This window comes from Fulmarus glacialis, unplaced genomic scaffold (genome assembly GCF_000690835.1).
Source record: "Fulmarus glacialis isolate BGI_N327 unplaced genomic scaffold, ASM69083v1 scaffold5460, whole genome shotgun sequence".
Lineage (NCBI taxonomy): Eukaryota > Metazoa > Chordata > Aves > Procellariiformes > Procellariidae > Fulmarus > Fulmarus glacialis.
The window spans coordinates 48,572-63,876 of NW_009186964.1; the positions used below are offsets into that span (position 1 = coordinate 48,572).

Consider the following 15,305-nt stretch of genomic DNA (forward strand, 5'->3'; position numbering starts at 1 on the left):
GCCGTGACTGGGCTGAAGAATTCAGCCAGCCAGAAGAAATAGCTAAGCCAGACATAGCAAATTGCCTCTGAGACCAATTTTAATTCAATGTATTTGATAAACATGGCCAGAATTGGTGCAGAAATTAGAAGGCAGGAACTAAAAACAATTCTTCATGAAAAATAAACACACTATATGCAAATGTATTAGTGTATAGTCATCAAACATGACAACTGGGGCATAGCATCTCCTGATTTCAGAGCATGGAACCCTGAACAAATACACCTGTGAATTGATGCTGCATACATAATAAAACTTATTAACATCAGCCTTCACTGCCTATCCTTCACTAGGTGTATCTCATAACAATCATTCTGCCATTCAGGACATGAAAGATTCCTTACAAAATTGCCGTTAAAATAAACCATCAAATATACTCAGATCAGAAATGATAACTTCTTTCTCTCCAACTGTGAGATTTCTCTTCAGAAATACTCAGGTCTAAGATCCACAGCAGATACCCCTGATATAATCTGAAGTTCAGCGTATCATATATTCGTAGGGCCAAAATAAAGACAGCCAATTCCTCCAGGTAATAAGAATCAGTTACATTGTTCCTCCTGACTCCTCAGTTGAGCTGTCATGATTTACAGTAGCAGAAGATCTGTTCTGGAATTTTATGAGAAGAAACAATTTTTAATTTAAACATAAGGCACCCAGCAGATTTTCTAATCCAAGATAGTGTTGTCAACTTTTTAGACATGTTTTCATAGCAACATTACATTCCCTTTTCCCCTTCTCAGAGCCTCATTTAGCTAGGCTCCTGTTATTTAAAACACCTCTCCTAAGGTACATAGAGAAACTCCAGCTGTAATGCTTAAGCAAAAGAGTTCAAACACAAATTTGTCCTGACTGTTGAAGGTACACCCACAGCATTGCTTTAACCATTCACATTTTCACAGGTGAACACAAGTGTTGTTATTCAGCATGCAGCTGAATAGTAGCGTATACAGTAGCTTTAGCCATGCAAAAAGACAGGATGTGTTTCTCTTTGAAAAGTGGTAAGGCCGTTATGAATAGACAGATGTTTATGAACAATAAAAATCGACATTAACTATAATAGGCTATATATTTGTATTCTTATAGAAAGACAGTAAAATTGCAGGCATCTGTGCCTACAGCTGTATTTTAACATGAGAAGAGGATTATTTTAAACTGAATTCAGTTCTGATAACTGGGGGGAAAACAACTTTCCTATTTATTCCAAAAAGTCTTTTTCTCCTTCTTTTTCTTTTTCTTTTTTTGAATAGGGACTGGCACTTCTAAAGTCCTATCAAGTGCAATGGAAACAAAGTAATGTACACAAAATCAAAGAGGCTTCAACTCCACGTATCCTGGTTTATATTCTATATATTCCAATTTCCAACAGGGGGTAGCATTACACTACTACAAGAACATTTGATATTTAAAATACACTCAGTTTCCCCACATTTGCTAGTCTGAGCTTCCTTGTACAATAGATCTGTTGATTTCCACTCATTCTGCACCAAATGAAAACCGCTCAAGGCAGCAAAACTACTGTACCACTGAAAATAAGGCTCAGATGGGGCCCAAACAGGTATGAATAACAGCAGACTTGACTCTGCTGTGCAGATAATAAGCAGTGTGGTGTTGTCATCTCATTCTTCTTGCTCAGCATGTAAAAGAAACAGGAGAGGCAAGGTGCACATAGATTGGATGCAACACCTCACATAATCTATTTCTTTTGTATTTTAAAGTTCACAAGACTAATGGTGCCACCACTGAGCATCTCAGTACTGCAGAAATACCTGTGAAATTAGGAGGGCTTGACAAATGGAAAGTGTTGTTCTACATTTTCTTAGAATAGCACATACCAGTAGAAACAACAGAGTTCTGCTGCAGTAGGAGCGTTAGCCCATTTCAAGATTTGAAAAGTCAATACAAATGTACTGTTTAGCTGGAAGCTTGCAGAGACTGAAAGGAAATGAAAAGGACAATCATTAACATATATACATATGCACACATGTACTCACAAAGGGCTTCAGATATCCTTGCTCTCTTGATTAGCAAAGGAGTGACTTATGGCAAATTTACACCAGAAGAGACATGTAAGACAAAAGGTCCAATAATCCATTCATTTCTTGACACTGAGACATTCCTTCTCTGATGAGGAAAGGGAATGAGCTTCAACCAAGCTCAATAAGAGATTATATAGACTTTTCAATGAAAAATAGCTCTTATGCCACTGTACTGAGAAGTATCCTAACTTACCATAACTATTTTTGTCAAAAAGTTTCTGATTAACAGAAAATTAATTCCACCAATTATACAAAATTGCATAAAGTATCCCTTTTACTCAAGTTTTCTGCTTGCAACAAGACTTTAAATATAAGACATCTATTCATGAAGAAAAGGGATTTTTTTTTGTTTGTTTTGCAGATAAAGAGTTTAACTACAACTCTACAGCTACAGTGACAAACAGTAAATAGAGAAGGGCTCAAATGTGAAAATATTTCAAAAGCTGGCAAAGTGAAATCTCAGATGTTAGAGACAAATTAAACCTACCTCTACAAATTCTTAGAGACGGAGAAAGTTTATGTTAAGCTGTAATTACCATTTTGAAACATTCACCTAAGGACTGCCCTAAGAAAACTCTGTTCCTTCTTCTACTTCTCCCAGAAAGTGTTGTTCCACAGTGAGAGTTTAGCTTGTGCTTGCACTAAAAATACACTTGGGCCTGTTTTGTAGCCGATGGAGCTATGCCAATTTACATTAGACTAGTTATTTGATTCCTTCCTTCCAGCCCATTCCACATAAAGACATGAAGAAAAGAATCCTTGTTATAACCTGTGCATCCTGCTCCACACAAAGAGAGAACTAGAGTGGGCTTAATTATGAGCCTATGAAGAATAAAAATGAAAGCCTTGCAATATCATCTTTGCATTCATTTTCCTTCTTTTTCAACCTCACATTTACAGCTAAAGTTAGTCAGCTTCTCCCAGAAAAAAATTATTAACAAGATAATCAATGATCATCATTAGAAAGAAATGGATGGAACTAGAAGGACAAATAAGGGAGAGAAAGCTCAAAATAGTAAGATTAAGACAAGTATTTTCCTTTATCCCCAACCCATCACTGAAATTATGGTTTGTCAAAGGTAATGAAACTATAATTAAGCTGCACAGCTTCAAAGGATATAGATACTTAACTATGCATGGGGGCTGCTCACAGGCTTCTCCTGTATTGGAGAACACTGCTATAAATTATCAGGTATAATTATTTCTGTAGATTTCCAAAGCTTTCTATAGCAGTTATCTCCATAGCACGTGCATTCTGCTTGACTTTGTGTCTCAAGGAATGAGATGAATTGGCAAAGTTCATCTGGAAATGTTTTCCTAGTGCTACAGAGGACTCAAGTATACAGTTACTAGCCCTGATATAGCCCACTTAACACTTCTGTGTCCTTGTAATAAACCAGATCTGGAAAAGGTTTATATTTCCTTAATATTTTCCGGGCTCAAATTTCTCGTACATTCAAAATTGCTTCCAATCAGCATTGAATTAGCAGAGGATTCCACAGAATCTAGACTACTGCAGAGGATGTGGCTAGGGGAGAGGGAATACAGCCAGAGTTCATGTCCCACTGATTCCCAGCTGTTGAAACAGTCATTTCAGTTGATTGACAGCTGGCTGCTGCAGTTTAGACTGCAAATAGCCCAATATCCTCATGTGACAAGACTTAGGAGCACAAAATCAACCTTAAAGCCCCTTTTCCATCTAGTCTTTGGACTTGTGTGGGATTGAACTGCTTCAGAGAAAGTCTCGAGGACTGCTTTCTTTCATCTACCATGCTTTAGGAAAGGAAACGTGGAAATACATAAAAGATAATGCCAAGGAAAACATACAAGCAGAGCTTGTATGCAGTAAAGGCACTTTACTGCAGCCTAGAATCTGTATGTATGACTCTGGTATTCACTCACCCCATCCTGGCTGTCATTTATCACACGGATCACATTAACAGTCATTTGTTTTGATCTTAACATCCCCATCTCATCCAAGGAAGCTCAGTCTAACTTTTACACACACACAAAAATCACATGTTGTTACAGACATATTGAAGCATCAAGCTTCACTGAAGCTGAAGGAGAGGGGATGGAAAAGCAACAGTAGCTCCACATAACGTTTTTCCCCACACATCTGTCCTACACCCATGGGTTGAATTACTCCCTGAAGCAAGTTAGAGTTTTTCAAGGGACCCTTCAACAGTCAGTATGTTACTACACTAGCAAGGATGGCCAGAATGCAGGGAGGTCCTTTCCTCCAAAATTTAGGAATGGAACAGAAAAGGCTGTACGCAACTAGTAAAAAGTGGGGTAAAAAGCATTTTTTACACCATAAAAAACATTTGCTCAGGCACAGTAGCTTTAACGTTTCATTGTGATACCGTGGTTCTGACCCAGAGTTCCTACACTTCAAGCTGAGTTTAGCCAGCACCAAAGAAACTCAACAGTAAGTATCTACTTACTTAAGATGGGACAATGGACTAGCTGAAATACTTAACTGAAGATCCTCAGACAACTTGAACTGTTCCAGAAGTTCCCTGGGGTCATCGGCTCTCACACCTCTTACTGGGGAAGAGCTCAGAGTTTTACCTAATCCCTATTCAGGCAAAATGGCTTTTGACTTAAAAAAAAAAAAAAAAGAAAAAAAAAAAGAAAAAAATCATTGCATCAAAAAAATTTGCAAAATTAGATTTGATGCAATATGCCTCTCCATAAGAATTTAAGAAAAGAATACATGAAGAAAACATAATACAATTATGTTTTTCTTTTCTTCCTCTGTTGTTACAACTTGGCTTGAATTTTGGTCATATCCTCAAGCATGTTCTTGGTATCTTGGTCCTTTCTAAATGCTAAAAAATTGCTCAACCCTCCGGCTAATCCCATGCTTAGAAAGAACTGCTTTTCAACTGCCATGTCCTCAGTTGTAGACTTTCTGAATCCACTGAGTGTAAAGGTTCCTGCATTAATAACTTCTTTCCAGCAACTCTGCAGTTCTTGAAAGACACCATTCTTCAATCTCAATTTCACACAAAAATAATTTCTGTTGAAATAATGTATTCAGTGCCACTGCTCTGTGATCTTTCATTAAATAGAAAATGGCTTTGAACTCTTTGTTGAAGTTACAAAAGTTAGTGATAGACTTCCCAGCATTAAAAAAAAAAAATAATCGTAGAGCAGCTGCTCCATCCTGGCAGGTTGATTTTCTTCTTTAGTAACTCTTATTAATGAGTTCCTTTTCTGTCCACAGTTCACTTGAAAGGCAAACAACTTTCTGTCTCTCTCACTGCAGCCTGGAAAACATCACATTTAATATAATCTTTAGCACTTGGATTGAATTGTCCATATACAAAGTACTGTAGAAACACCATTCCATCAATCCTGACAATAGCTTTGGGAAGTAAACATTATCCAGATACAGATATTATACAACTAGGTAGACTGAGCTAAGCTGATTGGATCCACAATAATAAAACCATAATACAAAATTCCTAGATCAGTCCAAATCTCAAGCTTCTTACCTCTCCTGCACACCCTGGGATTCCCCTCCGATTTAAAGTGAGACATTGTCCAAAACACCATCATCTGCACTTTGCCATCACAAATTCCTGCCAGAAGTCTGCATTAGACATCTAGCTTTATAGCACAGCATGCGGCTTTGTAAAAGGCATCCAACACTAAGCCAGGCAGGGCAAGAACATCAAAGTTTAGTATGAATTTCTTCCATATTTCCTGAGGTCCAGAGCAATCAACGCCACTCTTCTAGTCTCTGCTATGTGGACTTCCTTTTCTTCTCTAGACATCTTCCCTAGCATTTCAGCAGAAGCAGCATTCGTAACTACACATAATAAAGCAATACATAAAATCGCAAGGCAACTTTAAAACAGTCCATCCTGAAAAGAGATTGGCAGGCTTTTCTATACTAGAATAGCTTGCCCACATTTTCTAACCCTCCTGCCTATGGGAAGTATTCATTCTGTTTGGAACATATAAATATTCTTCAGTGATTCATTCCTCAAATTGATTTCAGTGTATTTTTTTCTGGAGCAGGTAATAAACAATTTCCTCTTCAGAGGATTGTTGCCACACCTGTCATTTTCTTGCTAACAAATGCCAAAATCCCATTACCCCTATGAAGATGATGTTACCATATTATTAAACTTTACTAAGCCAATATTAGAAAACCTTATTTGCTCTTTATGAACCAAGTAATACAACTCGGTATAGGGTTGCACAGTTATATTAGAAACAGTAAGAATTTGCCTATGTCACAACCTCTACACAACTGATATCTTAAGGATCTAATCCTGATTAGATTAGTCCATATGGGGTATTATCAGCCAGACTAACAGTATTTCCATAGATATCTTGAAGTAATAAGCATATTGGGCATGTTGAATTATCAAAACTAATTCCACTCATGTGTCTTGTCATGGGTTGTGGACAAATTTAAGCACAGTTTGTGTAATTTTGTTGGAACACATTTCATCTTCTAATTTGCATACTTCCAGTTTTAAGTGGCTCTGTCAGAATGGGTTGGTAGGAAAGGTCGCACCCCTACTGAGCATCTATTTTCAATCCCCTCATCTATTCACAGTGAGCTGCTGTCAACCCTCCAGACATCCCATCCAAATGATTGCTATCCTACTGACACTTGCCGATTCATTCTGAGGCACACAATTACTTTGATATCAGTGATTGTTAATCAAAACAGAATATTTTCTGCATAGCCTTCTTTAACCCATGATCTTAAAAATATAATGTTGGTAGACATTACAAACATTTTGCAGAAATGCAAGACAAGGAATTGAGGTTTTTTTAAGGTAACTCTGTTTATGATCTTGCAGAAGGAGATGAACCACATGGGAATCAAACCTAGGAATCTTAATCCAGGGCTGCCACTGGAGTTACTTGCTTCCCTCTGAGTTCAGCTCAATGTAATCCATGCTTTCCTAATCTCTCTTTGTGGTTTCTTTCTCTGCAGGTGAATTCTACTTTCTCCCTGTTAGAAAATGAAGACAGAAAGTGTCTGCTAACACTTTATAGGATTCTGTACAATTTTTACAGAAATAAATGGATTTCTATTTAGAAAAAAAGAAGATAGGAAAAAAAACTTCCATTTTCCCATTTTGACCATGTTCCAAGCGATCTGATGAGTCTCCTTACAACTGGATCAAAACCAAAATCACCACAAACCCTACATTCCAAAGGGAGTAATTTTTTCCAGCTTTTATTGTCAGACTCCTCCTCTTTGAAAACATTTCCTTCTCTCTCTTCAAAAAAGCTATTGCTCACAACAGAAGAAGAAGTAGCCATCAGTTGTAGTAATAATAAAAGTGCTATTATCCAGGTTGATTGTATTTAGGGGAGGAAGTAGATTTTTCCATTTGTTCATTCTGATGGGTATAAAAGGTCAATACCATGGTTTATCAATATCTTCACTAGCTTTCTGACAGAAAAGCAATCCAGCAATATTTCTATTTAGTACAGAAGAATTAATTCTGCTGAGCTATGTCGTCTACATTGCCTAATGTAGGAAAGATGCTCTCTTCTCTTGACATTATTATCATTAAACTTACCAGTGCTTCCGTGGCAGGCACTTCTTTTCCCAATACAGACCATGGGCTATCTGTTCCACTTAGTGCCTGATCCCAAGAAGTGCTAAGAGCTTAATTCTTATTATTCTGAATTCAGAACCTTTAGTCTTAGCACAAACACTGTGGGGATTCTTTCACGATAGATGGAGAGTATCTTCAGTATTATTTTTTAGATAGAGAGGTAAGGCAACCTCATACAGTGCCGAAAGTAAGTCAGATCTGCACAGTTCTGGTGGGGTTGGCATATCTTGTATTTTACTGTGATGTCTCAAATCCAAAGTCATACCCATTAAGTGACCTCCCCCAAGCAAAGCTTTGGAAGAGCTGGGTCACTTACATGAGCCCTTACCAGCAACAACAAAGTAAAAGGAAGCTGGGTCTCTTCTTGATTACTTGGTATTGAAGCCTATTGCCAAGAAGCATTATAATACTGTACAAAATAACAGCAGTAAACTGAGAAGGAAAAAAAAAAAATCTTCCTTCCCCTGTGAACTGCTGATAAGCAACATCTCAACATAGTGCATAAGCAGATCCAGTAAGAGGATGGGAGTTAACACTGTGATAGACTTGGGGTCCTGGCCAAAACTACAAAAAGAAAAACAAAACAAATCAAGCTCTAAGCCTGACACTACACCCACCTCTTCTATGCCCCTTTCCTCTGCCAGTTTCAACTGGAGAACATACTTTTGCTCCAGTCTTTGATTTGCAAAGTGCTGTGTGCTTTTGTCAGTGCAACCGGCTCCAGAAATAACTGCATTTCATTGTCAAGGACAGCAATGATCATGGATTTCTTCTATTTCAGAAAGATGTTGTGGGGAAATTGGTGTTTTTAAAGATGCCTTTGAATCCCAAAAAATAACACTACTTATTGTAAAAATTTCAGAGCCTTTTACAATAACTGTAATGTAAGTAAAATGCCAGATTGCCAAATCATTGTCAAGTGCAGTCACCTCACGTAGTATTACATGTATCACCACCCATCACTTAGTGGTGATACATGTTATGGAAGATGCACCTCACTGCAGGTCAATGTATCACAGTCAGGACTTAAAGAAAAACAATTGGAATTAAATCTTAAAAAAGAAGAGGGCACAAATGCAAGTTTTCTAATTCATGCCAAAAGCCAATAACACCCAGAATCAATGGTCATCAAAGCATACGAGAGCTTCACAAACACACTGTCACTCAGGTCAATAATACTGACGACTGACTTCCAGATTTCTCTGAGGTCCAAACTGTTCCCGTTATAGTTTTGACAGTGTGTGTTGCCTAACTGCCCAGAGGTCTGAGATTAGAGCAGAAATACAAGTAGAAACAATGCTGTGGAAGATGACAAATGCATCCTTCTCAAGAATTTAGACAGCCTGTAGCTTTTTTGAAGGTGGGAGGAAGCATAAAGTGTTACAGCATTACACATCAATAATGTAGAAAAAAAAAAATCTTTGGAAAGACATGTAAAAGGTGTGTAATTACGAATAATCGTGTTCCTGTACTTTCAGAGAAAGCAGGGAAATAAACACACTGCAAGATAAACACATACGGTGTTCCGTCTTATGGGGAAAGAAGTAACGGCTCCAACAGAAAAAAAATAGCTACATTAAAGTTGTATATAACAATATATTGTGATTTCTTTAGTATCTATTTTAATAGTACATTAGAAAAGTACCTGATTAAAAGCCAAAAAAAAAAAAACTTTCTCAGTTACATGGATGTGGCAATGTAGTCTGCAGTCACTATTTCTCGAATCTCACTCCACAAATCTACACCTTATAGGCCTTCTCTTTTACCACTTTCAAAAGCAGCATCTACAATGAAAGAAGACATACCAGCTAAACCCAGGGTTAAGGGTTTTGTACAGGAGGAAGTCCAAGGCTATATTCCCAATCCAGTTACAGGCTGTTCATGACCTTGGTTAAATCACTCCAGGCAAGACCACAAAACAGACCACAGTGCAAGATGCTCTTTGAAGTTCAAGCCCCTTCACGTCAGCCTTGCTTCTCTCTATGATTAGTCTCTCCCTGGTCTACAATGCACAATGGAAACACAGATATTCATAGTAGCTCTAGATCTACCCAGAGACTCTGCACTCACAAAAGGCTGCATGTGATTAACAAGCTCTGCAGGGACATGGTGCTGCATGATTAAATATACTGAGTAAAGTGTCTGCTCAAGGATCACAGTACAGACATGCACGTGCCTTCCCTTAAAGTTGTAATGCAAAATAAAGCAGTTTCTACAGAACAGACTAAAAGAGGTAAATTTCCTGTCAGCTAATCAAAGCAACTCCCCACTTAAACCGAGATCCACATCCCCCCAAGGCAGGTACCAGATCTCCCCATATTGTGTAGGGGAGGGTTCTCAGCCACTCAGCGCTGTGGATCCTCCTACGTGACAAACCCCTAGTCTCTTTTGTGCATCGTGACCACAGCATTCCCGTATTTCCACTTACTACAGATATGCTGGGAGATTCAAAGTTTGAGGCGTACTGTTACTGTGGTAGCAGGAACTATACAAATACCTCACAGAGGATTTGGGTAGACCGGCTCCTAATTTGGGACCATTGCCTCCAAGGAGGTTTTGGTATTTTCAAATGATCAACTAAAGTGGCTGAATACCAATACAGGATTGATGATAACAGCCACAAACAAACTGACCTTTCTTTTCTCCTCTGTCATGGCAAGTTAACTACCAGTTAGTAATCAAGCCTGTATTTCTACATACATAAGAACTCCCACTGACATAAATATGAATTTAGGGTGAGCTAGACATACATAAAAGTCATTCCTACTAATAGGCACATTTCGAGCTGTCAACAGTGATTTGAGTATAACACTAAATAGTGTGAAGAGACAGCCATAATCATTCCATATTAATTCAACTTGCAAGGAGATGAAGGTCAGGGGACAAAAAGCAAAGCAAAACTAAAACCAGTACTTGTCAGATGGAAAAGGACAAAACCAGTTGGAAAATAATTTTATTTTTCAGACTTCTAAGAAAATTTACAAACAATGGTGGTGTAAAAAAAAGACACCCTATAAAAAAGATTGACATCATTTCTCAAACTATAGCATCAAATGAAGTTACAGAGCAACAAGCGTACAGTGAAATTCTATTCATCAAATTAGTATTAGCTAAGTAGTTGAAAATGTAATAAATAAAGTCTAGTAATAAATCTCTACAGCTTACTCAGAAATCCCATAACAATCCAACATTCTGAGCTTAAAATATACTTACAATACACAAAGAATTCATCTCTGCAATCATCTATAGCACTGAAATCACCTAGGCAAAAATTACATAGCAAAGGCACACCCTGTGAAGTTTGTAAAGAAGGACATCTTGAGCACACTACAATAACATACAACAGAGAGCAAAACACCCTGCATGCTTGCTTATTAATCCCCAATGTCTAATATGAAATACAATATAGAAATAATAGAAGCAATATTTAGTGACTTTCTTCATGCTGGTTCTATTCTTCATCCAGAGTGAAACAGAAAGGCTTCCTTGCCCTATTTTCTGTTTGAACCTTGGCACTTTCCCAGGGTATGTTCTCCCTATGTTCATCATCATTCTTGTCATTAGTGGAGCAGGTGGTTCTTAACCAAGTCAATCCCAATCATGAACGCCACCATGCCTTCCACATATGCATGTCTTCATCCTGCAACCTGTCTCCAACTCTTCACATGCTGAATGCCAACACACACAGACAACATGCCCAAATCTAACCTCATTTTGCCAAAGTTTCCGTACAGGGCAGAAAACAAACCAATGCTTATAGCCTTTATTACTGCTGTAGACTTTTCTCTACTCAGGTCACTCGCTCACTTTAAATAGTAGGCATTTAAAAACCATCAACACAATTTAATTAACAGCTTAACTTGAAATTGCAAAGGAACTCCAAACGCTGGCACACTAAAGCCTTTTGAACATGAATTTGAATAGACGTGAAAACCTGGTGTCTTCATTAATCCATTAATCAACTCCTCCTGGCCCTAACTGCATCTTACATATTCTCTTCAGAGCACAAGGAATAAGAATTACTTTTTAGTAACAGCATATGGATTTGTGCTTTCACTGTATTCATCGTGAGAAAAGCCAAAGACGTCCATTAAATACTGCTGAAATAACTCATCTTGACGGTTCAGGACAATGTATCAAAAGGTTATTTTTGCTTTCAAAAGTAAAAACAAACCCATGAATCATTCCATTTAATGAGACTTCTTTCCCGACTGCTTACAAACGGGTAGAAAAAAAAAAGATAAGAAGCAGATGTGCATATCTCATGCTAAAACAGGAGTAAGAAAGAGTATTTCTCTCACTAAGTTTGTTTAAATATTGACAATTCCTGAAATTCTTGCCAACTGATATTATTAGGGCAACTAGAAAGACCATGAAACCTGACAGCACTTTGCAATAAAAGATGTGGGTGTGTATGTTGTTGGAGTCAACAGGCAGTTAAAGAAGGAGTGACATAATTTAGCCTTTAATGGCTTTGAAGATATACAACGGAATACTCACTTTCAGCTTCCCGTCTGCCACAGATGCCCAGGGTAAACTTTGATAAATTCTTGTCTAAACTGACAATTCAGATCACCCAGAAACATTTAGACCATGTGAGCTAACCGTACCTTAACTAATTCTTTCCTCGCTGCCTATAACAAAACCACCTTGGAGCTTTCTGATACCAGAGCAGAGCCCTTCTAGGAATCAGTCTTGTGCATTTTTCCCAACTTCTAACTACAGGCAGCAGACACAGGAAGCCAGCAGCAGATACACTGCTGTGCGCCCCACTGCCTGAATCTTAGGCCCTTGCATCCAGGCAAGCTTTCAGAATTAGGCTAGAGGGCTAGTGAGGGCCTTTGGTGCTGATGGCTGGCAAGGACGGTCTTGGAAGAACATTGATCCTAACAATCAGTGTAGACACAACCTTAGCCTGTCACACCAGTGCCTCCCTACCTCCCAAATGCTGCAAGTACATGACAAAGCAACGTCCAAGGTGTTGTTACAGAGGCTATACAAGCACCTCAGGCAGACACCATTTTCTAGTTTTCAGACACGTCAAGGTAGTCAATGATGCAAATGCATGAAATACCTCATGAGAAAAAAATAATCCCTCAAGTTTATAATATTTTAATTTTTCTTTCATCAATTACTATACACTCAAGCCCTTTTCGTAGCAGTGATTTATGTAATCCTACATGCTCAATTAAAACGTGCACACTTCAGTGGCAATACTTAATTCCTCAAACAAAAGTGTCTAATTCCTTAATTTGAGCTCTAACCTTCCAGCCTTTCAACAGCTCACCATCACAAACAGCTTTACCTTCTTCTAGTTTAGCAAACACATTCACCAAAGAGGTCGTCTCCAGAATACGTAAAACCAGAAATATTTTCTCCATGCAATGTACAACTAATGTATAAAGCTTACTGCCATAAAGAGCCAAGAATTCAGCAGTGTTTAAAAAGAACTTACGGGAATATCAGTCATAGTAACAGATACTGGCAAATGTGTTTAGAGAGGCATATGAATCTCCATGCTTCAGGTTTTAAGTCTTTATGTGGCTGGTGATCAAAAATATCTTTTCCTGCAAATACACTGTCCTGGTAGTACAGCACTAATGAGTTTTAGACCTCCCCTAAAGTCTCTATCACTGGCCAGTTATAATACTTGGATTAGTTGATCTGCTATGAATTGCCATGCTAACTTGACTATCTTCTCTCTCCCCAGTGAGAAGCTTTGCTAATCTGGCTTCTTGTGCAAGACATGCTCAAACTACAATGATAAAGAAAAGAAAAACTTCAATAAAATAAAAAATATGAACTGTGGTCACCTAAAGAGCAGCACATACTATTTGGCCTCCCTTCTTTCTTCTTTTAAAATACCAGCAGTAAGACAGATCAATGTCCTTCATGCTAAATTACTATTATATGGCAAATTCAGCCCTCTCATGTGCCTATAAAGCTTCTGTCTCTGTCACTGTAAGCCACTCACATACAATCCAAAAGCAAAATTGGCCAATTTAAAAGTAGTGATTGATGGCCTATATTGTTCAACGTTTTCTTGATCAGGCACAGATTTTGAGGAAACTGTGTGCTAAGCCTCTCAACTTGAGCATAAACAACACGAAAGTTATTACCAATTCAAATTGTAAAGGAAATAATAGTATTTATGACTTGCAACTTAAGTCATTTTAAATTAACCATGCTATATTAACTAAGGCTTGTTAGCATCTGCTCAGTGTTAGGTATTTACCTTTAGTCCACCACAGATTGGACAAGCTGAAAAAAGAGCTCTTGTCATCCCAAGGTGGGGGCTACATGTGTCATAGGGGTCAGCTGAGGCCCCACTAGGTGGTGACAACTCACTACTTTTGGAGTCTGACACCTGTCCTTGTGGGTTTGTGTCTGACCACCTCGAAACAAAATCCATATATGTCTCATCACTTGAGTCCTTGCTGCTTTCTGCGAGTAAGGATGAAGGTCTCCCTCTGTCCTGGCTGTGCTCAGGTACCCTGCGTGCTTCCAAGTGCGGTAGTAGCAGTTTTGGGTCACTAGCACCTTGAGGTGACAGGGCCTGGTCCTTGGGTAGCATGGAATCTGCACTCTTCGGTTGCACATCTTTAGAAGCTGCCTGTAACAAACTCCTGGGTGTATCATAAATATGTCTGAGAGAGCTGGGAACCTGATACTCTGATCCCGCACCTCTTTGGGGCTCACTGTGAGGACAAGTACATAAATTCTGATCCGAAGGAAAGTTCAATGGCAAGCTTAGCAATGATCCAAACTCATCACCATGGCAAATGTCCAAGCTCCCAGCATAGGAAGAGAAGCTTCCAGAGTAAGAGGAGTGACTACCAGTAGCTATTCCACTGTCAGAAGAACTCTGACGACCTATTTCCTGTAGCTGTCTGGATCGGAGGGGCTTTGGAGGCGGTTTTGTGGTGCCACGTGCCCCTTCTGGAAGGGTCTTTTCTTCCCCAAGATGAATGCCCTTTGCAGCTGCCAGTCCATGACTCTCTTGAGAAGTGCTGGCTGAAGACTGTTCAGGCCAAATTGTCAATCTGCTCCCAACACTAACATCCGAGTGGCTGGTATCTGAAGACGAGCTTGAAAGACTTCTATCGTCTCCTAGAAAAGAAGAAAACACATCAACCTATGTTTAAAACACAATCGACAGACTGAAGCATGGCAAATATGTACAAACAGAAAGGATCCTGAGATTCCATCTGTTTTTTCTAAGGGCAACTTCTGTCAGAAAGCCAGAATTCCTGCAATAATTCCTATCCCCATGGGAAAAATAAAATGCAAATAGTATGTTATCTTGCCATAACCCTACCACATAATGGAACGTAATGCATTTAGGGCTAAATTTTTAGAGTTTATGCACCAAGTTCTTCCCTTTTCAATCATATTTTACTTCCGTACAGTTAATTGGTTTTATTTTAGATACTCCTATCTTATATCACAGGGAATAGCCACAAAGTCCCATGCTCAGAATAGGTGAGGATGCTCTGAAGAAAACCTTGTTACTGTAACCCAAAGCCATATAAGACATTTCCATGTTTCTGTTTGATCTGAATCAACCAAATTATTATCTTATTTGTACTTTTCCTCTATTTAAATCTTATCTGAATGACATCAAAGT

General features: G+C 38.5%; 1 protein-coding gene across 1 annotated transcript in view; it reads right to left on the reverse strand.

Annotated features, from left to right (window-relative positions):
• DOK7 (docking protein 7) overlaps positions 1-15,305 on the reverse strand; it is a gene marked incomplete at its 5' end in the record, with an annotated part of 67,206 nt that overhangs the window by 24,085 nt on the left and 27,816 nt on the right. Inside the window, one exon of the mRNA XM_009573258.1 lies at positions 13,914-14,788. Coding sequence (XP_009571553.1) covers positions 13,914-14,788 — 875 coding nt within the window. The remainder of the gene's footprint in view (positions 1-13,913; positions 14,789-15,305) is intronic.